This window comes from Dromaius novaehollandiae, chromosome 2 (genome assembly GCF_036370855.1).
Source record: "Dromaius novaehollandiae isolate bDroNov1 chromosome 2, bDroNov1.hap1, whole genome shotgun sequence".
Lineage (NCBI taxonomy): Eukaryota > Metazoa > Chordata > Aves > Casuariiformes > Dromaiidae > Dromaius > Dromaius novaehollandiae.
In genome coordinates this window covers 20170713-20197197 of record NC_088099.1, presented here as the reverse complement: position 1 = coordinate 20197197, position 26485 = coordinate 20170713, and the positions used below count along the sequence as shown (strand labels likewise).

General features: G+C 38.6%; 1 protein-coding gene across 9 annotated transcripts in view; it reads left to right on the top strand.

The window, feature by feature from the left end:
• KIAA1217 (KIAA1217 ortholog) overlaps positions 1-26485 on the top strand; it is a 354487-nt gene that overhangs the window by 108645 nt on the left and 219357 nt on the right. For 2 of the 9 annotated variants that reach the window (XR_003260038.2, XM_026105800.2), the window contains exon 1: positions 971-1240. The exons of 1 other annotated variant lie outside the window; for it this stretch is intronic. Coding sequence is in view for 6 of the 8 variants with exons in the window: in XM_026105800.2 (XP_025961585.2) it covers positions 1021-1240 (220 nt within the window). In the remaining 2 variants the exon portion in view is untranslated. Of the gene's footprint in view, positions 1-970; positions 1241-26485 lie in introns of those variants that run through there. 6 more of the 9 variants (XR_003260037.2, XM_026105799.2, XM_064505926.1 and 3 more) reach the window with 6 other exon arrangements.

The following is a 26485-nucleotide window of genomic DNA, read 5'->3' as shown; positions in this document are numbered from 1 at the left end:
CATTTACACTGTTTTCTTTTTCTTTGGAAGTTGTTTGCAAAATTACACTGAATGGGATCGTCTTTTCATGTGACCAAATGCTCTGAATCTTGGCACCATTCGCGAGCACAGGGCTGGCAGAGAAAGTTAGATGGGCTTTGCCTAAGCATTTTCAAAGGAAAGCATCTAGCAACTGAGGTTTCAAATAATGTAGCCTGAAGTCAGACATTATTTCTTTGGAGAGGCAATAAAGACCATGGTTATCTGTAGTAGGCAAGAGGCCAAGAGGGTTTTTTCTTAGGTATATATGTCAGTGAAAGAAAGTATAATGGGCAGTATTCTATATAGTGTTATTTCCTAAATGATGGTTATAAGCAGTTAATAATAAGGAATTTAGGAGATTTTTCAATAAGAGATGATATTGTTAATAATTCATTTATTCTGCTGAATTAGAAAATACAATAGTAAGAGAATATGCATTTTTTAGTCCAATTTAAGCTTGAACCATGCTTAAAGATAAACATTTATTCTTGACATCAGGCATTTACTGTATGATTCTTAAATAGTGAGAGGTTGATGTATAATGAAGCAGTGTGCTAAAACAAGCAAGTATCTGTTTGAGAGTGACATTTGGAAAGCGAATGTAGTAAGAGCCCTCATTCAGTGTAAGCCCCACATCTGGATTACTTTGCATTATTTTACCTGCGGAGGTGGGGCATTCTTGTTCTGCTTCAGCACTGCCCAGTGTCTAGTCTGTACCTGCCAGGAGCTTTTTACAGTCCTCAAAAGAGCACCTGGTCTGGTTGACGCTGGAGAAGAGTTATCCGTTTTACCCACACGCACATTTACATTCCACAGGTCGGGTAAATTGTCCGTGTGACCACCCAATGCCTTTTGTTTAAAACGGATTGAACTGGCAGCGCTGCTCTTCAAATCCAGCTGCGCTGCACGCAGCAACTCCAGAGCCTCTGTGCTGGAAAGTGAGCTGGGGAGGAATCTCAGAAATTGCTGTCGGAGCAGGTAAATTCCTGCATATTCACAATGTCCAAACCCTCTCGCTTGGCTAGACCGCTCTCAGCTAATACTGCATCTAAATCACCTTCATCTAGGAAAGAAGACTTTAACAGCCGATCTAGAAAAATTAGTTTAGGTGAAAAGATTTTGAGGGCTGGCAGTGAAGGAAACCTGGTTAAGCAGCATCAGCAAGAGCAGGTGGAAATCACGGAACTGCTTGTGCCACGGAGGGCTCCTTTTCTGAAAGGTAACCTTTTATGTCATGCTATAAAATAAATAATTAAATGAATTTGCAATTACTGGCTTTTTAACAAACCCCAAACATCAGTTATTTTCTAAGTGTGTGTGTGTGTGTGTGTGTGTGTGTGTGTGTATGTATCTTTATGTTGTTTCTAAATGACAGGTTCAAGTATACAGTACGTTTGTTTCTAAAATAGAAGGATTCAAAACATTTTTGTTGTGCATTTGTGGCTGGGTACTGTATACAAGCTAAAAACATTTGTCTATAAAAGCAGTAAATCACTGATTATCTTTTATGGTCTGAATGTGATCCCATATCACAAGGCTTTATTTGAAATGATAATTTAAAAATATTAGCAAGTGTCAGAAAGATTAAATAATGGGAGAAAATATACATTAGTACAGTCCCAGAATGTCTCAGTCAATGCTGTAGGTAAAACTCCCCTTCATAGGACCTAATAAGGCAGCTGTGAGTTGATTTTCTTGTGTAAAAACTAAACAGATCAAGTGCATTTCAAAAGGCTTATATGCTTTTAGAATACAAACAAATGTGGAGGATAATATAAGATTACGATCTACTCTCACTTATCTGTTAAGCAATGGACTACAGAAACATTGCCATGGGCTCTTTTTAACTTAGTTTTTGTGACATTACTCCCCAGAACTGCATTTAAAAGTAGCCCTTTAATCTGCACAGCAAAAAATGAGTGAATTTGCATCGTATTAGGAAGTAAAACTAGTATTATTCTAATTGGACTTTTAATAGATTTTATATTTAAGTAAGAATAAGTAGAATCCTTGCAATCCATGATGGGAAATGCTGCCCTTTCTGTCCTAAATCCTTAGAAGAAAAGAGTAAATCATAGACTTTCTAGCTTGAAACTATTTTTATTTCACACATATGGCATCCAAGGTTACGAGTCTTGTTCATTGCTGAATAAGGTTTACATTTTTTTTTTTCCTGCAGTATGACTTTCATTATTTCACAAAGAAGGGAGAAGTGATGACACCTAATCTTACTCAATGAGATGGCTGATCTGTTTGTTTCCACAAAGGAAGCTGGCTCTGAAGCACTTTATTAAAGGCAGAAGAGAGCAATTAGAAAAACTGGAGGTGGGAGGGCTTAAACTTCTGATCTTGCTCGGAGATCATCATGCATATTTAGTTGTGTAATGTGGAAACTCATTTTTGATTTTGTGATGTATGCAAGAAATCAAAACCTTTCTTCAAAAGTAGCAGATACACAATTTTTTCTACCCTGGTAACCAAATATTTATTGGTGCTATAGTAAATTATGTTTTCCAGCTAGATTTTATAAAGTTTGGAAAGTCCACCAGATGCTCCCAGTAGCAGTAGGATTATGGTTTGCACCCAGTTAAAGTCTTTTAAACAGTAGTTTGTCCCCTTTATGTTCTCTCATGTATTTGGTGCCTTGAGAAAAGGAAGTTATATACAATTTACAGAATAGCAAGTATGTCCTTTAAATGGTTGTGATTTTTATGGAGCTCTTGGGGCCTGTTTTTATCCATTTTATTTAGATATTTTTGGGCTACATAATGCCTTGCAACTAATAACAAGGGTTGCACTCACTGCTTAGTATTTTAGGTGAGATTCTTCTAAAAGAAAAACCTTGCAGTTATCAGTAATGCTGAAACCTGCCATGTGCTTTTAGTATTTACAGCATTATGCTTACTGTTTTCTGGAGCATGAATTAATCCCTGTTATGTACTGGCTTTCTGCATTTTGATGATTTGTGTACATTAGGCAAGATGTTACTGTGAGTTATTTCTACAAGAGATATTGCAGAAAAAATGTTGATACTTCTGAAATAACATATTATAAGGGAGATGGAAATGCAGAGCATGCTGCTTCTCTCTGAAAAGGGGGCTGGCTGCATGCGACCAGTGGAGCCCACGTGTTGGCAGAAGTGATGTGGAAGATGCTGTTTTGGGAGAAAAAGGTGCACAGCTGGATGGAGCCAGGGTGGCAGCTAGGGCAGAAGCCGAAAGGAACAGTGTGAGGTGTACGGTACATAGGGGAGTGCCCTGGGCAGGGCGCTGAGCAATGCAGGAGTTTGTGAGCAGTAGCCAAAGGACGTTTTAGGAGTTTGGTGCAGGAAGAGATGGAAAATGGGTGAGGTGCCAGGGGCAGGTACCAGCTGAGTAAGACAGCTGAAATGAAGAACATGGTGAGGGGAGGGCAAGAGCTAAAATGGGAAGAGGACTGGGGCTTGGAGGAGGAAGCAGGGCCAAGGAGGGTAGGGGTTTATGACAGGGGATCAGAGGGGTGGGATGGGAAGTGGCATAGAGAGATGGGAGCAGGAGGCGCTGACAAGTGGAGCACAGTCCTGAATGGTCTGGTGTGGAAGTGGGGGTCTGTCCTGCTGACTTTCACCTGTAGTAGCTATGAAAGCCCGTGATAACATGTGTGTGTTATCCCATCTGATACTCGTCTGCGTAGAAGAGAACAACCTGCGATTGCGGGTGGCCGCTCCCTTAGTGCTTTAACAACGCTGTGCTCTACTAAAAACTTCAGCTGCACTAGTGAGCTTTACTGGTGTCCATGAGCAGCATGATGGTGTTTCTGGTTTCTCTGAATTTTTTTTAAAGTAAAGTCAGAAAGATCACATACGTGAATGTTGTCAACACAAAGCCCTCTAGGAAAGCCAAGTGCTCAAAAGATGGGAAATCCAAAACTACAGTTACAGTTTTCATTGGATTGTAAAGCATGATTTGTTTTAATTGTGATGATTACCTGTTGTTTTTTTCCACAGGTCCCCTGCCTTGGCTTGTGCATGGGATGCCTTACTATGAGTTGGATTATATAGGCAATGAGGCACTGGAGGGGCAGAGAGAAAAGAAGGCCTAATAATTAATGCCATTAAAGGCTGGACTGGATTTATCTCTGCCTCTGCCACAGAGCTCTGTGTGATATTGGAGTTACTGCTTTAACTTTTGCAGGTGAACACTAGCTGTGTGGGTTTGGCTTTTGTTTTCATTTCTGGCTATGCAGTTCTGAGATCCTGGGTCTGATTTGCAGTGCTGAACACTCGTCATAGTACCTGAAGTCAGTGTTGGCTGTGATTTTATTATTATTGTTATTTCATTGTGATTTATAAGGTCAACTTTTACCTGAATTTAATGAACAACTTTGACTATAATTTCTCTGATGTCAGCTTCTCATCTCATTGAAAAAAGGAAGGAGGAGGGTAGAAGAAGGCCCTTATTTTATAAGGACTGTTGTGAGGAGAGTATTTCACAGATATTTAACTACTTTAATACAGTAGTGAGGAATACTGAGGCTGTGGCTACAAAATTAGTCATTTGATCTTCAGACCAAGGTCTGACAAAGGATGTGGTATGTAAAACCCAAGTCCACATCCTGAATAGCTAAGAGAAGACGAGACATTCGAGCGTGTGCTTGTGAAATGAGCTCTGTTAATTTTGTGCAGAGAACAAGGAAGGTGTCCTGTGTGGAAGAGGGGACGTGGGCAGGCAATGAAAGGCTGCACTGCAGCATGTGTGCGCGTGACAGTTGAAATAGGGTGGCAGAGATCATCTTAGTTTTGGCATTTCCCATCTGGCAAGTGGTTTATCTTTGCAAACTTCACGTCACTGTAGGCATGGTAGGAACGCACGATGTGTCAGGCGATGAAGGACTGCAATACAACCATTTCCCTTGCTGTGTAAGAGCCCGAGACAGCTGGGTTGTCATCTCCTTGCTATTGCCATGTGGCCAATGCAAAGGGAAAAGTCTTGAACATGTGACAGTAGCTGCTGCTGGAGGCTGTCCCTTCCCAGAAGCAGCGGTGGTTGCCCTTACCTCCCTTTGCTTTCTCCTTTGCTGGAAGAAGTAATTCTAGCTTTTCTCCTGTTTTCTGCTTGATCTCTTTCCTGTTGTCTTCCCATGGTGACAACCACTGTGCAGGGCTGTGCTCTGTCCTTGGGGTGGCAAAGCCTGAAAATCCTTAGCTTGACTCTTACAAACCAGTTACGGTGAGCAGCGTTAATGAACTCCCTGGAGCTGGGGGTCTGAGGAACCCAGCCCACTGCTGTTTGGATTTCCTGCTTTAAAGAAAAAAATGATATAGGTAAACCTTTCCTTTGTCATTCTCTTTTCAAGACTGAATCAATTACAATATAATTTTTTACCCTCTGAGATGTCAGATACACAATTCAGATAGACAAGCTTTATGAATTTCTGTCATCCATATTTTCCACCTAGAAAAGCTGAGACTATACTAATGAATATCTTTTCAATTCCCTTTCTCTGTCCCATTTTATTCAATTTTAATATTTTTTTTAGTTGACTTCACATCGCTTCACTTTGCTGCTTTTTCCCATTGCATTTTCCTCCCTTGTTTCTTCTCTGCACTCTGCAGACCATGGTCATTGGAATGCAACTCCAATAACTTTAGAGTAGAACTCTTGGTATCTCATATTCAGTTGGATTCCAAACTAGACAAAACTGGTCTGTCCCATCCCTAGTTATTAGATATGGATCAAAGGACTTTAGGGATATAGTGGAATTCATATATGATGTTCTTCATCCAAAACAAGAGTAACAGCCCCATAAAAAGCTGAATTGATTATCTTTTCTCCATTTTATTTTTATGACAAATTCCAATATAACAATGACTATATAATACATGTGTGTATTACTAATTATCTCAAAGCTTGTTATGATTTTTAAATAAATATTAAATCACAGCTAAAGTTAGGAACTTACTCTTTCTGATATTCAAGTAATACCTGTGGAATTTTTAAGGCCAAAGACTTCATCTGGCAGGAACTTCCCATTTCACAGCATTTCCTGACAGAGATGTACCTACAGATACAGAACACATGTAAGATTATAGGTTAACTTTCCAAGGATGTTCATTATCTAAAGTATAACAAATCAAGGAATGTTTGTGTTTAGCCTACAGAAGTTTTGTTCCCTCTGTAACTATTTAATATTCATGAGGAGAGTAAATGCAGCTCTTTAAGTACTTGTATGTACAAATGTGCATTATCCCACAAATTTAATGCTAGCTGTCTTTTTTATTACCATTACATGCTTTTTTACTTGTAAAATGCATAGTTTATACAAAGATCTTTAAAAAAATCAGAAATTGTACTGACCTTGTACGGTAGTCTAAAAAACTGTAATGAAACTAGGATTGGTATCAGATATGTACATCCTAATATGGTTAATTGTTCAAAGTTTCAAACTTGGAACACATATAGCTTTACAAATTAATAATGAAATGTATTATTTCATTTTAAAATAATAGCTTTAGAAATGAACAAAGTATGACAGATCATTTGATATCAAAATACAGAAGAAATCTAGAAAAAGTTTTTCAAGCTGGAAAAGAACATCATTAAAATAACTCTTGGGATTTAAAATTGCACTACAGAAACAGTAATCAGCTATGAGAATACACATTCTTTCATTGAACTTGTACATTTATTTGTGTAGCCACTGATGTATGACTTCACCTGGAGGATAAATGGGGCAAAACAGCATGTTTCCTTCCAATTGCAATTATGCAGTCTATAAACTAGAGTTATGAATATTAAAAAATGAATGTGTGGACATTTGTTTTGGTGAGGAATGATAGGACAACTTCTGTTCTTATTTGCTGTGAGATCATGACTCAGAACAAAGTATCAAAGCATAAAGTGTGCCTTAGCCTTTTTTTTTTTTTTTAAAGCATGATTTAAGATTGATTTCAATTGATCATTTGAAACACTCCGGTAATCCTTACTTTATCAATAACCTTTTTACCCGTAGACTGAATTCATGCTATTCCGATGGAGAGGCAAGTGTCTCAAAAATACTGCATTTCTGTGATATAGTATATATACTGTATGCTCTGTAGCATGCGCTGTGCTGTACCTGTAAAATACTACAGTTCTACATTTTTCTATAATTTTGTGAAATTTGCTGGCTGGGTGGAGAAGGAAGACCAGACTAATGTCATGTTGAAAGAAAAGTTGCAGTGCATGCTTAACTCTTCTTAGGCATCAGAGAATTCACATGTGGGAGAGACCTTATGAATGCCATACCCCAGGGAAAAACTTGGGTTTTAGCTCACCATTCAGAGAATCCACCAGAAAGGCAAATTCAGACTGTGGAGAAGATTCCGTGAATTCTGATGGAAACTTTCAGGAGGTTAATGCATGTAGCAACCTAAGTGTAATTCAGTTTACAAAGTTGGTTACTCAATCATGTGAAAAAATGTGCATTGGAAACAGGTTACAGTAGTTCCACTACTGAAAGGACTGCTTTTCAATGCTAAAAGTATATACACTTTGAAATCTCTTCCTCTGAGACCTGGCAGGATTGGAAAAGAGAGCACTATACATTCTCTTGGGAAGCTCAAGGTCTTCTATTTCTTATTCTACAAGGCTAACAATGTTGGATTAAAAAAAAAAATAAAACTCAAAATACTTCCACAACTCTAGAAAAGCTTAAGACAAGAGGACTAGGGAATTTTGGAAAGGCTATGATTTGGGGAAGAATTATTTATCATTTTTTTGAAAATTGATTTTTCTTTAAATTATGTCTCTCTGGAATCAGTGAGAGGTTTTGAAGTTTAGAATAAACCATTAGGGAGATGAACAGGTGCCCAGGATTGTAGGTACTTAAAAATACCTGATTAATATTTCTGTTCCATATTGTAGTTTATTGATGCCACTTTGGCATATATAAGATGTATATATTTATTCTGCACAGAATCTGTAACTTTTTGCATATACACAATATGTATAGGGATTTAAGAGTGTAGTAGAACACTCAAGTGCCATGGCTGAATTTGTCCCATAGTATTTCAATATTGTGGCTTTCAGTAGATGCCTATCAAAAAAAGCCCTTTAAATCTGGATTAATATTACAAAATTTGGATCAAAAGTCTCAAAAATGTTATTCTGAACTACTAAAACCCCCTCAAGGCTAGTTGCTTTCTGCAAAAAAGTTTTGCCTCTCCAGAACTGACCCTATAAATGTAACATTTCTAACTTTGGCTGTGTCTCATTCTCAAAATGAGAGCTGGAGTTTTGAATTGAAACAGTAACTTTCAGGTTTATGCCCTGACGTAATGTTGTGGATATTCTAGTAGATAGTGGAGATTACTTTTTAAATGTGAGTTCGGTTCTAGTACGTTTATTTGCATAGCACCAAGAAGGTGGGAAGTTCTTAGAGTTGAGAGGTTCTTGTTTGAAGGTGAAAAAGTATTGTGCATATGTGATAAAAAGAAATAACAACACCCATGCATTTCATATCCTTTGCAGTTGATATATTTGTCTAGCTGTTTTCATTTTTAGTAGATGGATTGTGGTATTTTTCTAGACAGAAAAGTCAGCTCCTATTTTAGCTGTTATTCTTGCCTGCTAATGAAGTGACGAGAGTGATAGAACTTTCTTCAGTCCTAGTTGCCAGCGTTATTTGGAGCCCTATTGCATGGATTTGAAAAACAAAGCGAAAAGGCAAATCATCCAGCAGAGAAAAACCTTGGCTTGGACTGCTGCTTGTGGCACAGTGGGAAAATCTGAGCAGCACTGCAGCTTTGGCCAGCTGTCAGAAATTAATATCGGACATGGTGAGAAGTTATCAAATCAGTTTCTCTGAGAGATGCCAATTTCCTTTCAGTCAAAGCATTCAATTTGAAAAAATGTTTGGGGATTTTTTCCGGATGATCTTTCCCAGAATTTACATTCTGGGGAACCCTGGAGGATTATGCTAAAGGGGCCACAGTAGTATGAATGCCATAGTGAAACGGAGAGAAACTTCCCCATCCCTGGGTTCCTTGAGAGTCTCATTGCTACCCTCTGGGGGTAGTCAGGTTAGTCTAAATTTCCTCTGAAGTGTGATTTTTCAGAGCTGGATGTGGTACTCCGTTACTAAGTGGAGTGGAAGGATTATTTTATATTTGTTGCAGATAAATACTTGTACATCCTGTTCAAGTACAGTTGTTGTGCAATGGCATGGTAGTGTTTTCAGCTTGTGATTAACTGATTTGCTGTTATTCATCTTCTTTTAAATCTGCTACGCATTTACAAGGGATTTTTGTTTTGTTTTGTTTTGTTTTGTTCTTTTTTCCCCTAGGAAAGATGCAGCCATTTCTCCTAACTGATCCTAACTGATCTTAATTCCTAAATCCTCTTTCTTGTGTTTTAAGGGTAGGCACAATATCTGACCTTTTCCAGTCTTCTAGTATTTCAGCAATCCTGAATGAATTCAGATAAGCATTAAGAACACAAAAATTTTCATCAGTTAGTTCTTGGGGTACCCTACGATGAGATTCATGAGACCAGCAAATTTGGAATAATCTGATTTATCTAAATACTGTCTGTCCTATTCCTCCTTTATTTGTCACTGGTATTAATTTTGGAAGATGTGATCACAGCTGACTCTTTTCGTGAAGTCTGATTTGAGAAAGGCATTCAAAAGTCTGCTTTACCTGTGTCATCTGCTAAAAACTGTCTATCCCCAATAAATAAAGGATTAGTCTCTTCTTTAGGCTTCCTCTAACCCCTGAAGTATTTATGGAATAAGTAGTCACCCAGGACTGCTGCTCCTTTAAATAAAGAGAGAGGACCCTGGGCCTAGTCATGATTTCATACTTTTCTCCACCTGCGGGGAAAAAAAAACCCAACAGTTATTAATGCTGCTTAGGAAGAAAAGAGAGGGAGAAATAAAAGGCAAAGCTGAAAATATGTGAAAAATCAAAACATCTGGAATCCACAGCTGGCTGGACATATCCAGAGTAATAGTATCTAGATATTTAAGAACAGAGAATGTTGTACTATTACTGACGAATGTGTGTTTTATGATAGCCATCACCTTCTGACATAGGTTTTGGTTGTGTCATGGTTTAGATAATATTTATCTCGAGCCTGATATTCTGAGTTTGCGAAGAGGCCGCCGTCTTTGCAACGCAGCAGACATACCAGAAGTTTCCTGGGCTGTGAAAACTTTGGGGCAAGACCTCCTCGGCCTGCTGTCTTCCAAAACTCAGGTTCATCTGCAGCATCTAGATGCAATATAGACTCAATTGTTCTGTATAAATTAAAATCAATCTTTATAAGCACTCTTGCTGGAAGACATGGGAAAGGAGGTTTTGACAGAGAAGGTGAGACCATGAGGCGCATGGCACTGCCTGGTTAACACAGAAGTTTCAGAAAGAGCTTTCCTAACTAGTTGCATCTTTGAAACAATCTTGCAAAGCCTGATCTGGCAGTCCAGAACTGGGATGTATATCACCTTCTTTTGAGGTTGCAGATTTATCTTTTGGAGACATTGTCCTGCCCAACTTAAGATACACTCTCTCTTCCCATTACACGTGGCTGCCAGTGTCCAAGCATGAGCAGGCTCTCGCCCTCCTTCCAGTTTCATGTCTTCCAGGGACCACAGTCACTCGGCCTTTTCCCATCACAAAAACTTGACGCTGGATTCATTACTCGCATTTTTTAATTAGGGTAGTATGGTAAGTATCAAGCATAGCACTGGTGTGGATGATCAAACAGCATATGAAGGGGTTAAAATTAATCCAGCAGTTTGAGACCGAAGTCCAGCCTCCCCTAAAACCACTTTGAATACAACAATTAATGTGCTATCCTATCGATTGTTATTTTGTAACACAGATTTAGCAATGAAGCAATGAATGCATGACAAATGACTTTAGCCACATGCTAAACTTCCCAGGCAGTGTTAAAATCATGCATTCAGTTCATGGGCTAGCTCTGAAACTTCATGTTACACTTGAATGTTTTCCAGCCTGGGTGTCTCGCTATGCAGTGTGCTTCCTGTGCCTGACCACACATATACTGTTGACAGTTAACTGGGGCTCATCTGCCATCATCAGTGCCTTCCTTGCTTTTCCTATTGTTATAGTGTAAGCAGTTACTTCATGCAGTTTAGCCCTTCATGTTGACTTACCTCTTACATTACCATTTCATTAGTGTATTACCACATTACTGCCCTCTGCCCTCGTGTGGCTGCACAGCTCAGGGCCCCTCCATTCAGCAGCAGGTTGCGTCGCCCAGCGTCAGAGCAGAGTTTCGGTGCAGGGACAAGCTGTAGCTTCTGGGGAAATCAGACCAGTGGCTCAAAAAGATTTCTACACAACATCAGAAGTCCTTCAGAAACAAGGAAGTCCCTTGAATTGTACTGCTTCAAATGATGGTTCGCTTGAGTCAGCCGGTCTGTCAAGGAGATGGCAACCAGGAGGCCATTCCTTCGCCCAGTGTTTCTGCTATCCCCACGCAGGTATCCACAGATCTGAGCAAGCCCTGGTGATGGCTTCAGTTCGGTGTTTCATTCTTCATATGACTGCAGGCAAGTAGGGACGACAACCTGCCACCTGTAGGGAAAAAGTCAAATGGATAAGCCAATAATCCTGCTGATAAGGCTGGCCTTCCTATTGCTCGAGCCAGTCCTTACGCATAGCTATGCGGCGTACATCTCTACACAAAACTCACTGATGTGCCACTGGATGTTACAGCTCCCAGGGAAGTTTCTGGGAGACGTGACAGCGATAATAATTGCCTTGTAAATATCACACTGGAGTTAGCGTTAGCTGGTCAGGCAATGGTTTTAAGTAGAAAAGCAGTGTAACTAGAACTTACTTGCTGATCACTAAGCATGCAAAATACAGTTTACAAGGCAAATAGGTGCCCTGTGCATTGCTTAAAATATGGCAGAGAAGAAACCCTTCTCCCAGGCACTTGTAATGTGTAAACAGAATTGGTCTTCAATATTCACTGAATGCAGATGATTTCAAGCTAAGATGCTGATTAATATATGTGCATTTTTTGAACAATTTATATGAGTTTTAAGGCGTGACTAAAGCTGATTCTTGAGTTATGAGAACGAGAAAGTCAAACAAGTAGAAACTGCTCACTCTCCCTTTTTATTCTGCTCCAGAAGGCTTCTGTTATGCTCATCTCCCATGTAACACAAAGGAGGCAAGAGAACACTACTGAAATTGTTCTGGAAATTAGTTCTCAGATATTTAAAGTATTATTTGTCATTATAATTTTAAACTCTCTGTCTAAAAGATAAATACAGAAAGGTTACTATTTTCTCCTTGGAAGTTTGCAAAATTGTTGCATACCTAATCAAGAAATCAAATTAACAGACTTAGTAATTTCACCTGAAAAAATAAATGATGTTTTCCTGTTGCTTGAGGAAGTAATTTAAATGAACCTTACTCCCTTCATTTTATAGGTTGGGGTGGGTTGTTTTGTTTTTTTTTTAATATCCTCAATTTGATGTGTATCACTGCATGTAAATTCAATAGAAATGCAAACAATACTTATGCCGGGTAAGGTAATCATACATTTTCAGAGGAGTTCAGAGGCTTATCAATCATACAGATACTTCTCTGTGAAAGATATCTGTGTCCAAATGCAGTTCTGCCCTAAAACAGTCAAAATCAGCGCAAAGAAAAGTTTAACTTCCATAAAATTTTTTTCTTGTTTTGCACACTCTTATAAAGTTGTCTTCACTAAAAAATTGTAACACATTTCTGAAGAGTGATGATAATTAATCCACTGACATGTTTGTCTTCACAGCTGCTAAAGTTAGGGAAGAGTCATACTTAGCATCAGGGCACCTGCTGCTAGTTAGCCATACTGTTTGTAGAGGACAAAATGATCCCTTCTCACCTGACTGGCAAGTCATTTTAACACAGTGTAAGTTAAAAATTTCAGTGGCACTCCTAGTTGTATGAAACCTTGAGTGCTTTCCTGGCGCGCCCTTCTCACCGGAAGTGTTGAGCTTTTTGCGAGCCGTGGGATGCCGTTAGGTGCTGCCCGCCTGCCTAGTCTGTTGTGGAGCCCCTCTCTGAAATCATCTGGGAGCTTTATTTAGCCATATCCTCCTGTTGCAGGGTCTGGGGACACTGGCAATAGCCTCGATCTCTCCTTTCACTGAAGTGCTAAATCTGTTGTATGCATCCAGAGATAAAAATAGTGGCCTTTAATTTTCATCTTTATTTTACTTAAAACCTGCTCAGCCTTGCATAAAACAGTGAGTTTTCAAGAAGTTAATGCAAACTGCATTTTTCAGTGAGCTAATCACTGAAAAGACAGTAGATCATCTTTTGTCGAGAGAGGGAGGTGGCTACCAGTGCAAAACTCAAAGCTTTAGTGAGAAAAAATATGGGAAAGTCTGTGCCACTTCCCTAGCATGTGATATGGAATATTATTCCATCAAAGCTCGCTTACAGAGATTCAGAAAGGTGAACTAAAGTAGCAGTTTAATAATGATTTCTCTATTTTTGTCTCAGTAGCTATTTAAAAAAATCTGGAAAAAAGGATGCAGGAGGTCAATATCAAATGGTAAGTTATAACTAACAGCATGAGTGGGGAATTTGTGAATTTCTTTAGTTTTATCCCTTTTCTGTCCATAAGCATGGGTCTTATTACAGATGACAGCATAGAGATTTTTACACGCCCTTGATGAAAATCGTGGCAGCATGTAGCAGGTGCAGCCTTAATTCTCACTCTTGATCACTGCATATTTAAGCATGCAGTCTTAGCACCAGTTGGCCTCTAATCTTTCTCAAAAAGTTGTATCATTACATTGGGTTAAGCCACATCCACAACAGCTGGAGCTGTTCTGTGCTGTGCCATGGAATATAACAACTCATATCTTTATATCCTATATACTCTATATATTTATTATATATAATAATTCTGATAAAATGTAATCGGTCAAGAAAAACCCTATCAAGCTACTTTTTTGAAAGTCAAGCCCAAAATTTACCGATCATTTTAAAATGATAGGCTGAATAACTGATGAGCTTGAGTGTTCAGTAGCTTTGCCAAAAGTGTTCTGCAGAGATATGAAAGTAAGTTTGCTGAAGTGTCCTTATCTCTTCAGGAGGCATATCATGTCTCATTGCAATAAGGGAATGCAACCAGCTGATGGAACTAGATACTCTTGCATCATTAAAGAAGCTTATATATGAGATGAAAGGTCCCTTAGATTGGAGCAAGACTTTTTAAAGAGAGTTTCTTAACCCTGTAAAGACGTTTGAATAAGTTTGTTTCTGGTTTTCATCTGTATACTTGCTTAGAGGGCACTAAAAGCAGGTGCAGATCTACTTACAGTTTGAATCATTTTCCATGCATATGTTTGCTGTAGTTGTGATGATGAGGTGATGTGGTGGAGATAGAAGGGCAATGATCTGCAGGCAGTGTCAGTGCCAATGTGGCAATGCAGTCTGCTCATGGATGGGTCAGAGAACCCATGGTCAAAGATGTATTTGGAAGATACGTGCTTCCTTCCAGTGAGCCTTCACTTAAGTCATATACTGGGGTTTCCTTAGGGGAAACAGGATTCCAGAGTGAAAAGGGTGGAACAGTATTTGAAAGGCAATGTCAAGGAAGGGGACCAGACATTAGGAAACTGATCAGGGGTTGAATTCTAAGGCGTAATTTGTGCCCAATTGTGTCTTATTTTCACCATGCTGATATATCGTTTAAAATACTTGCAGCCTATGTAAATGTTTCTGAAATCTTTAAAAGAAAGCTGATATATATGCAGACAAGGTTACTGATATCTTTAATGGATAAATTGAGTAAATTTCTGATAATACTTGTGTTGAAGATGGTAAAATTGCTGTATAATATTGCAAAATTACTTTTGCAAAAAATGATACAAATACCTTTTTAGTCTGCAGTGATTTTCTAAAGAACACATTCAACAACGTAAAACTTGGTTCTAACTACTTCAGCTCTAATTTTCTAAATAATGAGAAAAAAATATTCCCTTTTTCCAGCCGTTACAAGAAGTATGTCTAAGCCCTGGACTTTTCTCTTTTACTTTCTCAGCTTACTTCAGCTGGACTTAAAATAGACTTAAAGTAGACAAAAGAAACACCGTCACCAGTTATCATGTTAGGTGATCTTAGCATAGGCAAACCTTGTGGAACGAGCAGTGTGGTAAAGTCTCCAGGGAGCATGGTAACTAGGGAAAGGTAGGCAAGATATTTATATTTTTCTAGAAGGGGAGTCCTATGAAATTGTCACAGCTCTTCTCAGTCAAAAAATAAAAAGTGAAAAATACCCTAAACAAACAACCAAAGAAATCTTGTTCATTAGATGATGCAGTATGAACTGGATCATATCTGTGTTGGTGCTAAGCTTTCTCATAACAGTTGCTAATTGCCAAGTTATTTTACAAAACCTAAGTGTGTTATGTATTCAGCAATTCAATTATGTGATCATAGTCAATATTCAAAGAGAACTCGATTTCAAATATCCATGTTTCTTAACGTGTGGGGGACAACCAACTGTACGAAGGAGGCGAATAGTGACTTGCAGCAGCTAATTTAAACAGTTACTCAAATATTGACTAGCCAAGCATGTTTTTGGACTCAGTACATTTTTGGAGTCTGTAGCGTTTGCTTTACAGCAAACAACAGGAGTAATGTTCCTCTTACTGTATTAATTATTCATGTGACTCTTTTTTCTTTCAACTTCATCTACCTCTAAGAGTTTGGGAACCTTTGATTTGTCCTGAGTGGGCAATCGGAGTGCCCAGTTGCTGCAGGTGATTAGTGCTGTTTTGATACTCCTGCGAGGGTGGGCGTTGGGGAGCACTTTCTCATGGGCCAGCTGACTTCTGAGGGCTGCACCCCTCAGCTGCAGTAAGGGATAAACGGCTGGAAGGCCCGTTTCTGCACCGCCTCCCCCGGGCGGCAGTGAGTCACGTCTGCATCCTCACTCAGCCCAGCTTCCCGCAGGCTCTGCACTGACGAGGGGCACTGCAAGGAGGACGGGAATACTTCACTGGATGTGGCTGTCTAGCAGGTGTCTACTTAATGACAGTAAATAACATTGACCAGCAAAGTATCAGCATGTTCACAGTGTCACAATAATGTAACACACTCTCACACTTAGGGTGTATTTACTGTCTCTAACATCAGTTTTTAAAATTGCAGCTTGGTTAATCTAATGGTAGGGCTGTATATTATGAAAGATTTCCTCAATACAGTAATGTGAGTATTACTTTAGAAGGTACTATTATTTCTTTCATCTTCTTTTAAATACGTTTGGCTCTGAAGTAAACCTTTTTAACTCTTTCTGCATTGTACATTTGTAAAGAAATGTGTCCACTTATTAAAGCCAAACATAGCATTTGTTAAAAGAATTGTATCCTGTGAGGCATCCTGGATGATATTCCTTTTATCTCTTAAAAATTGCCTGAGCTAAATAACATGGGTATTCTGTCTCCCTGAGTTTACTGAATTAATGTTGTAATACTGTTTTTAAAATAAATAGATATTTGGGAGGAATATGTTCCTCCCTGCGGTGCTTGAAGTACTAGTTTTTGGAGTACAGTGCAAAATACCTTAGAATCATTGTACCTGGACAATTCAACATGATGCATCTATAGACGATTCTGCTTTCTTGAAAACCTTCTCTGTATAAATCTTCACTCCTTGAGGAATCATTATGGAGGTTGTCCCCCCCCCCCCCCCAATTCCCCTCTGATAATAGGATAGCAGAGTTGTAGCTCATGTATCTCATTAAATGAAACTCCACTTCTGTTTAAGGTCTGTGCAACATCATTGTAAATACAGGACTTTGCTATGAGCAACTTGAGGATAGAGTTTTGCCTTGGAAGGTGATGGGCAACTTTAATTACCATCAAAGCTACAGTTTCATTGCAATGAAAGAAGAGTCAGGTAAGCCACATAAATACATTGGGTGTCTGGTGTATATCTTGTGGGCTCTCTGTGGCACCCTCATCCTAAGGTAAAATGGTGTTTCGGAGGCCTGCAATGTGAGCAGTATATTTCCTTTCAGAATTGCTCCCTGATTTGGAGCAGAGCACTAGAGTAACATATGCATTCTGAAGACTGCTTTGTTGTTGGTGCGGTTGGTTTTATCCTGTCTCCCTCAAAGCTTGAATGAAAATGAGGAGTGGGAATGACTGGGATTTCCTGGAGGAGTATTTGTTGTTGCTCTTAATATGTATATGGAGGTGAAGCGTATCAAGGCTGCCACAAAGCTTGGAGGTGAGGTGTCAAGGTGTCTGGAAGTGAAGCTGATGAGCTAGACTATTTTCATTAAGGTGGATAATATGAAAAGATACAAGTACCTTGGGTACTGCTGTGGGCAGCCACAATAGTTCATAGATTTTTATATCCAAATGCTGCCCTAAAACTCCCAAGAATCAAATCAATATTGAACATTATGTGTGGGTTTGTGTTTAGAAGAATATAAAAAAGGGTGCTTAAAGGAATATGGAGTCCCGTTTGAAAGGATGATAAACCAGCGCATCCAAGGTAAGCAGTTTGTGATACATCCAAACTTAATTCCTTATCTTCCCGATGGGAGCTCACTTTTACGTCTGACTCTTGCAGTGCCCTAGAGGGCTGCCCAGAGTTTGGCCTTCAGTGGAGAATGAATCATCTTTAGGTCTTTGACATGCGTAAGTGTCTGGGATTTGAATCAGGGTAGGGTTAAGTTTGGCTTACACTCAAGCTAGCAAAATGTATAAAACAGTGAATTGTACGACACATTTCACAGGAAAATCCAGTGGTTTTAGCAGTATACCAGTGATATCTGCCAATATAATACATCCAAAAGCCATTAGTTAGAGACAGCAAAATTTTTAGACTGCTTAAGAATTACAGTATTTTGAAAAAGTGTACACATTGGCTTCTCCTTTATTTGCTCTCCAATTATGAGGTTTTTGATATTTCTATTTTCCCTTGGAGGCATAAAATCCAGAAACTTACTTTGAAAGCAAATAAAAAAAGGTTAAGTTATAAAATTAAAAGCAAGCTGATAACTAGGATAATCACATAGCTTAAAAGTTTAAGCTTGAAGAAAAATGCTAGATACTTTAAGGCTCAAGAAGGATCACAGCAGTTCATAGTACTATATCAAAGCAAAATTTGGAGGGAAAAAAAAAAGCTTGCTGCCCGTCAGATGTGAGGGTATGAGATACCTGAAGTTGAAAAGAAACCAGAAAGGAATAGGAAAAGTCCTTGTGAACCTATTTTATGAGTGATGAATGACATTGGGATGACTGTTGGAGCAGACCAAGGGTGACTATAGTCTGATGGGAAAGAGGCTCAGGTGAGAGCTGAGATGGTCTCCAGGTCTGTCAGTCTCTAGAAAAGGAGTAGGAAGACAAGAGAAGATAATGAAATGAATGGTGCGGTGAAGAAAGTTTTGGGCTATTTCATCATTATATGTCAGTAACAAAAGAAGGTTATTATCAGTGGTTGAACAACATGCAGCTTCCTCATTTTATGCGATTGATGAGAATAGTTTTAAACTGAAGAAATGAGATATAGGAGAAGGTGCAAGAGAGACCTGTGTGATGCCTGTACTAGCCTGGAAAGCACAGGGTATTTGGATATATGAAAGTACAGAAGCGGCTAAAAGAACAATATTGTCAGTTAATTACTAGCAAGAAAAATCAGGTCCTACTGTTGATAAAAATTGTGAAGAGAGAATGCAGACAGTGAAAGGATCACATATCATCTGGCTAGGAGTTTGGGTGAGGTTAATGTGAATAGCAGATATGTTGGTGCATTAATGTGAGGATCCTCCAGGCAGGTGCATGGCGATCAGAGGACTCTCAGTACAGAAGGCAGAAGGGATGTTACACAGGGAACTGGCAATTGCTACTGGCAGTGTGTCCAGGTATGACAGGAATGCTGTCAGCAAGTGGCTTTGGTTGGATGGCAGCATACATTACTGGCATAAGGCTGTGAGAAAGGGGAGATGGGATAGAATGGGTAAAATGGAAGCTGTTGGAATCAAAATTGTTTGGAGGAAATACTAAAATAAAAGTTTTATTGAAGTAATCTAATGGTAATCCTTAAAGGTTGGATATAAGGACAGGGAGAGATACACTTAGAAACTCTAATAGGTCCCTAAGATATTCAGATTTCAAAATGGCAAATATTTGAGAAATTGCAGATAGTAGTTAATTAATCTGGAAGAAAAGCTTCAGGGACTCCTATGTAAAGAGGCATGAATCTCCTCCTCAGCCAAAGTTTCAAAAACTGTCTAGAATTAATACACAAAGAAAGAGAAAAATACATTGTAAAAAATTCTCCAGAATCCACTGGATAAATAAGCATCCCCCAAACAATACTAAGTGTAAGCAAGGAGTCCGCAGAGAATTGAAAGGGGATTGACCCATTCAGAGAGCTATACCTTTAAAATCAGAACACATGGGAATGAATTGCAAATTTCTAAGAGTCCACCTAACTGAGATTTTACCCCAAAAAATTAAAAAAGTGCAGCTATTTTAAAAAGAGGAGTCGATAGGTTATAAATGTAATGGCATTCCTCAGATTTTAGTGATGATATCAAAGCTGAGACAAATGCAGGACAGCTAATGGAGGTGGCTATGTGGAAATGGAAATTCGCACCTCCAGGGGGAAGCAGAACTTAAATTATGTAATTGTTTAAATCAGAAGAGACCAGATAATTCACATCCAAGAGCTTGCATAATAAAATTGCAATTCCAACAGCAAGCACTTTTAATAAATATATCACATCAGGAATTCATAATCCTTAAGGGAATACGGTAAAAATAGAACTTAAATGGGAAAAGAATGACTCTGTTAGAGCATTAGTATGATCTCTGTAGTATGCAAAGCATTTTACAACAAAGTGTTAAGGAAAGAATAATTCAAATACACAAAGACATGGCATATGAGTTAAAATACTACATGGGATCACCAAAAGTAGGTCATGCCTGGCGTAAGCTGATATATTTAATCGAAGAGATAACTAATTTTTAAACAAAAGAAGTATCATATAGCAAATCCATAAAATAAAATTCTAAAATTCAGTAAAATTCTGTATTTGATATACTCTTATGTAAGTAATTATTGGTTAAAATAGGAATTAATAATGAGTTGTAGGAGAGGAAAGAGGATCAAAAAACTAACTAGAGAGAGAACTGGAGCTGGAGGGCTGGTTGGAGGTTGCTGAAAGGGTTACCAAGGACTGATGATGGGATTAGTCTAAACGATGTTTTCATTAGTAATCTTAGTGCAAAAACAACGATATTGCAAAATTTTGGAAGACACAAATTTTGGAAGGGTTATGCTGAAGACTGCAGTTTCATGGAGAAGACAAGGGAAGAGCATGTGAATTGGAATAATAGTGTAAGTGGGATGAAATGCAGCTGTGTGAAGTGCAAGGTCATGCCCTCTGGGGCTTGTACCAGAGTCAGGAGAAGACCAGAAAGACAACAGAGTATTAATCACAAGATAACTGAGATATCGGTGTGATGTAATTGTGGAAAACAGACAAATTTGATTGTATCATGAATCATTTAACATATACCAGTGTTAGGAAGTGTGCTTCCAATGCAAGAAAGCCTTAATGCTATTTTTATAAGGCATGGGTAAAATACAGTCCAGAAAAGTCTGTACAAGAGTGGTCACATTCACTTAAAAAAAGTAAATTCAGGCCTATCTTAATTGGGCATGTTTTACTATGTGGATAGTTTTGTTAATGCAAAATCTACTATTTATTTTAAATGGTTTTTGTTCTGGATTTTTTTTTCTGTTTTATTTTGGTAAAAGTGATTTTGATCCTGTGCATCTGAAAAAAGTGAAACTATACTGCAGCTGGCATTGTGCTAAATTTTTCACATAAAATCTTGACGTGCACCAAATATGACTGTATTTTGCAGTATGTTTATAACAGTAATTATTTTTGATGTTAGCTTTCTGCAATAAAATACAATTTCTTGCAACTCATGGGAAGCATAAACTTTATAGCTGTCATATTAGCACAGAGAAAATCTCACAGCAAAAGAGTGGTTAGTGTCTTGTATTAATGCTGTGATCGGTATGAGTAGCTGAGCTGATTATTTTTACAGTATGATTAAAAAAATAGAATGGAGTAAATGGGTTTAGTGCAGTGCTGTATAATGTAATCCTCCTCACGGCAGCACATGAGAATGAAAGGATTCGGTTGGAAATGACGTTTGGTCTGGCCCAGGAATGCAGTCTTTCCTTCAACGCACATAAAAATATCAGCAGCCTGAGGCTATATTTTGTATAGTGTCACTTCAGTTATTCAGTTTTTTTGGACTTCCTTTTTCAGCTTTAAGGAATTAAGTCTCACTGAGCTGGAAAAGATCACTATCTGCAATAGCTTAAATTGTTTGTGGATTTTGTGAAATGTGTAAGTCATAACTATGTGAGCAAAAACAAATCTTTAACTTCGATGGCATGCTGTGTGCTTTCTCCCCCTGCCAAAATGTTTGTCCTTGGTGATGATATATAGTGGAAATCTTTTAAGGGTAAAGATAAAGACACCGTGATGTTTTCCTGGGATTTGAGTATTGGGTTAAGTGTTAAGTATTGCTTGCTTGTTTTTATCCAATTCACTTGAAGTAAATGATGGCCAATTTACACAGACTTAGTGGTTTTGGTGAATAAATGAATCCCAAGCAAATGTTAGGGCTTTGCTGTTATGCATAATTTTGCTTAGAAAAGAGAGCATTTTAACAAGTTAGGAAGCGTCCTTTCCAGTGGTGCGTGATTCCTGCCCGGGGCCGGGGTCGTGGCACACACGATGCTTGGCCTTCCCGCCAGGTCGCCGAAGGTGCGGGCACGGCAGTGCTTCCCTCTGGAAGGCAAGGATGAGCCAACGCTGGCAACCGCCGGAGATGGGAGACCCTGCGGTGCAGGAGTTAGAAACTCCAAATGAGTTAAGAAACTCAGATGGTATAGGAATGGGCCCAAATTTGAACTTAATCCATGTGCAAGTTGGAGATTTCGCAGTGAATCTTTTCTGTCAGTATTTTTCATTCTGAATGTTCAAACATCTCTGCATTTCATAGCTAAATATGTTGATGTTTTTGTATTCTTTCCTGCTTAGACATAACTAGGGCATGCAGAGGATCTTGGAGGACAGCTAAGATAGGATCATCTGAGATTTCTATCCTCAATTTGCAGACCATGCTGCTGAATGAAATCTGAATATTCATTTGAACTGTTGGAGGTTGCTCATCAAAACTACTTGAATTCACCCATTCTTATGAAAACCTAAATCTTCTTTTCTTTGTTCAGTTACTTAGAGATACTAAAAATTCTTACTTGGGAGAGTATTCAGTATGGGGAAAGGTGCTATATATTTCCAGCTTTAAAAACAGGCTAGTTCAAGTATCATGTTCTATTTTTTGTTTAACAAAAAAAACCAACCAAATACCCCTAAAACAACAGGGGAAGGATGTCTGAAGTTTTGCATTTTCTTCTTGGAATTTATAAATAGAGGAGATACTTCTGCAGTGAACAGTAATAGTTAGATGTGTTATTTGCTTGTTTATTTGAGCAATGAAAAAGTTGCATAACTTTTCTTTAAGTGATACACTCATCTATGTAAGCAAAGTGAATTCCTGTTTGTTTTCACATAACCGTGGATTGGGCCGTTATTTGTATGTGGCTTTACAGCTTCCTCACATTCCCTGTTCCCTATAAATGAATTACATAGTCTTAGATAGCCCCTGAACAACCAAGCCTGTAAAGGAGAATTTGATATCGGTAGAGTATCCAGCTGAGCATTACCTAGTGAAAATAGATTTATATAATAAAATTTGTGTTTGCACATGTCACAAACTGTCAAACATTTGTCATGTATTCAAGATTACAAAGACTTATTTCTATTCACTGCTGTCACGTTTTTCTTTCCGTTAGCTTTTTTCTTATCCTCTTCTTTTGCCTTTGCCCTCCCTTGGCTTTCTCTCTCTTTTTTTTGTCCCTATTGTAAAAAGTTTTTATTTCCTCTTGCTCCAGTGTTGTGTCTGATTTCAGTTTTCATGGCTTCTCCTTCCTCTAAGCACCTTTTATCATTATGTCTATCCCATATATCTTTGTGGTATGCACCACTCTCGATGTTTGATTGGATGCGCTGAGGATGAAGTATTGCTGCTAGTGAGATGTTAAAGCTTCTTGATAACTAAGTCAGTAGCTGGGAAAGTAATGCAGTCAGGTTCAGGTGTGGTGCTGTGGAGGGCAGAAGATCATGCCTTTGTTAAAGTAAGCCATTTTTCTTTTTCTGTCTTTTTTTTCCCCTGCCATCGCATAATATTAGGTTGGTTAGGCCTGAGAGCTCTCGAGAAGGCTGCATGGATTTTGTCACTGGCCTTGGTCTGGGCAATCAAGAATCAGAAGAGCAGGTGCATGACAGCAGAGGCAGCAATAAGGGAGAATCTTGTCAAAAACTAGAGGGGATGGTGCTAGTCTGATTCCTGAGGAGGGAAATTACAGATTCCTGCACAGAGCGGGATGCTCACAGGGGCTGGCAGGACAAGGCCCCTCAAGAAGGAGGTGCTGATCCCTCTGGGAAGCATTTCCATTGCGCCGCGCCGTGAACCTGCCTATGGTGCCCCAGCGCCAGGTCTCGCGGAGTGAGACCAGGCAGGGAGAGGTCTCCTCCTGCTCATTTGTGTAACCGCATGTAAAGGACAGGCCTTCGCATGCAATTCCTGCTCTGTGCAAAACATGGAGGAAGGCAATGCATGTAGCATTTCATAATAAGTCAAACAATTGGTAGAAATTTTATTGATTTTTTTCAAATGGCCAGGCTGATATTGCAAAGAATAGAGAAAGGAAAAAAAACCCCAGATTTCACTAGAAGAATGACAATGCCTGCAGAAGTTTTTGGGTTTGTTTGTTTCTTTTTTAAAGAGGAATTGTTCTGTTTACTCTCCTGAGAGTTTAGCTGCATCAATATGACAGAGCATGTGATTTGGGGACTGGAATTATTCCTGTGCTAGGCTATGCACAGCTTTCATTTTGCATGGAAGATAAATGCTCCTGTATGCCAAAGCAGCCAGTGCCCCTGCTGCTTATAAAGTGAAACATGTAGTCTCCAGAAGCAGAAACATATTTGCAATGGGAGGGAAAAAAAACCATTAATCCTTTCAAGAATTAATTTTCCAGACCATGCTTTTGCAAGGTACTGCATGTGTAACCTGAAGCTGCTTATCTTAGATAAGGATAGGGGGGAAGGACTGAGGTCTGTGGAGGGGAAAGAGGAGAAACAAATGGCTAAGCACAGGCTGTACGTGCAACACACATATTTATGTGTCTCTATAAATTGAAATATGATTAAAAAAAACCCAAAGAACTCTGCATGCAGAAAACATTCAAAGGCAGAAAATGCACTTTTGAGGTTTGGGGTGGGCATTGATTAGCCATGAGGGACGGTACGGCAAAGCTACATGAAGAGCGGTGATAGTGAACACGTCCATCCGTCGTACCGTGGCGGCTTGCGGAGATGCCGAACGGGTAACTTCCACTCCCCCCTGAATTTGTGCCTCGGTGGGGAGTCCGCAGCAGGAAATCCTCCATGTGGTTTTCTTTAACACACACAACTTCAGAGGCCTGTTTCATTCTGCTTCAAATGTCCTCTTAATGCTGTAACATAACAGGAGCTGGGTGATGATAAATGTCCCTGGGAATACAGGGGACCCTTCAAAGGCTCAAGGTGCTTCTGCCAGGTTATATCTTTATCCTTTAGACACACATGTATTTTAATAGGTATTTTAATAAAAAACTTAGTTTTTTTTTTTAAAGCTACAATGGGATATGCTGAGAAATGTAACATGAAGAAATTCAAAAGATTTTACTACCCCCTAAGGAAAAAAGTAAGATAACTCTCAGGTGTTTATGTTTGTTTACTAAGTGGAAACTCTGGATTATTTTAACATGAAAATTGCAAGTAAGTACTTTTTTGGGGGACTTCTGCTACTGTAAATAAAATGTAAATAAAATACTTTTCCTGTACAAGAAAGGATTATTTTACTGATTAATTAGCTTAGAAGTGTTTTGTATATTGAAACTTATTTCCACCTTTCTAATGATGAAAATGGGTAATTTAGTAGTTCCATCTGTCTATATACATATATTTATATTTTTTCTTAGAAAATATTTTTGGAATGTGCTGTGCACAGGTGTATAAAACAAAATATTTTTTCCTGAAGCTTCATTATGTTCATTCATGAGAAATTTTTTCTGCTTGTTTTTTTTAGGAAAAATAGGTAATTAGAAGGATAGATACATACAGGAAATTTTTTAATTATTTTGATTTATGCTAAAATAAGACTCCGTTTAAAATGAGAATGTTTTTAATGTGTCACTGAATTACACTGTAGTTGTGTTAACATAATGGTTTAAATTTTACCTTCAGCTGTATCCATCAAACATGAAGTAGAAAGGCAACATGAAAAAATTTGAATAATAAAAGAGCATATATTTTGCTTTAGTGAAAGACTGAGCGACCTGCCCTGGTGAACATTAACAGAAAATTGCCTTCCTATAACTGCTTAAGATCAGAATTGGTGTGTTAGCAGCCATCAAGGTGATCCAAAATTATAGACATTTGGCCAAGGAAAATTAAGTCAGATGTTTAATACACTATGATTATGGCTCCTAAAGGAAAAGAATACTCACATTTTTATTACTTTCTTATTAATTTATTTCAGGATGAATGTAAGTTGTAGTGAGCCCCTAAATGCATTGTTTTAAGTAAACAGTCTTTGGTGTTGATAGAAAAAAGTTTTCTGTTTTTTGCAGCTTTTGATTTTCTTGGAGTTCCAGCTCCTAGAACTGGATTTTAAAAAGTGGATTAAAACCTCAGATTTCAGAAAAGGAAAAATATTCTAGGCATTAGAGTTACAATGTAAAATCTGTGGAAATATTGCCTTCCTATACCTTAAATGCTCAAAATCCAAGAAGCAAATGAAGAGTCCAAAATTTATTTTGGGACGGGGGGGTGGGGAAGCAATCTGTTAACTGTGGGTGCTGAACCTGAGATTTCTTGGCTCCTTGGGATGAAAATACCACAGAACATTTTCAAGAGATTCTGCTCTGTCTCCTCCCCACTTCTTCCAACCAGGATGTGGATTTGTAGTAAAAGCTCTGCAAAGACAGGCAAAAAAAAACAACTAGTTCTGGGAAACTTAAATCCTGTTCTTTGAATTCATACAAAAAAGCCTGCTCTTCTGTCACTTCGATTTTTCATGTTGTCTTTCTACCTTCACCAAATACACATTTGGCAGAGTAGCTTCACATTAGACTGAAACTTGAGGAAAATATAGTCTTTCTTAGAAAAAGTGTCAATTGTGGCGGCTTGGGGGGTAGGAGAGGGACCCAGCCTGTTAACTTCTTCTACCTTATTTAGCTTTCCTTTGAATTTTCATTGGCTTTGCTTGTAACCATTCTTCTGGCACTTGGGGAGAGAGGCAATGTCCTCATGTT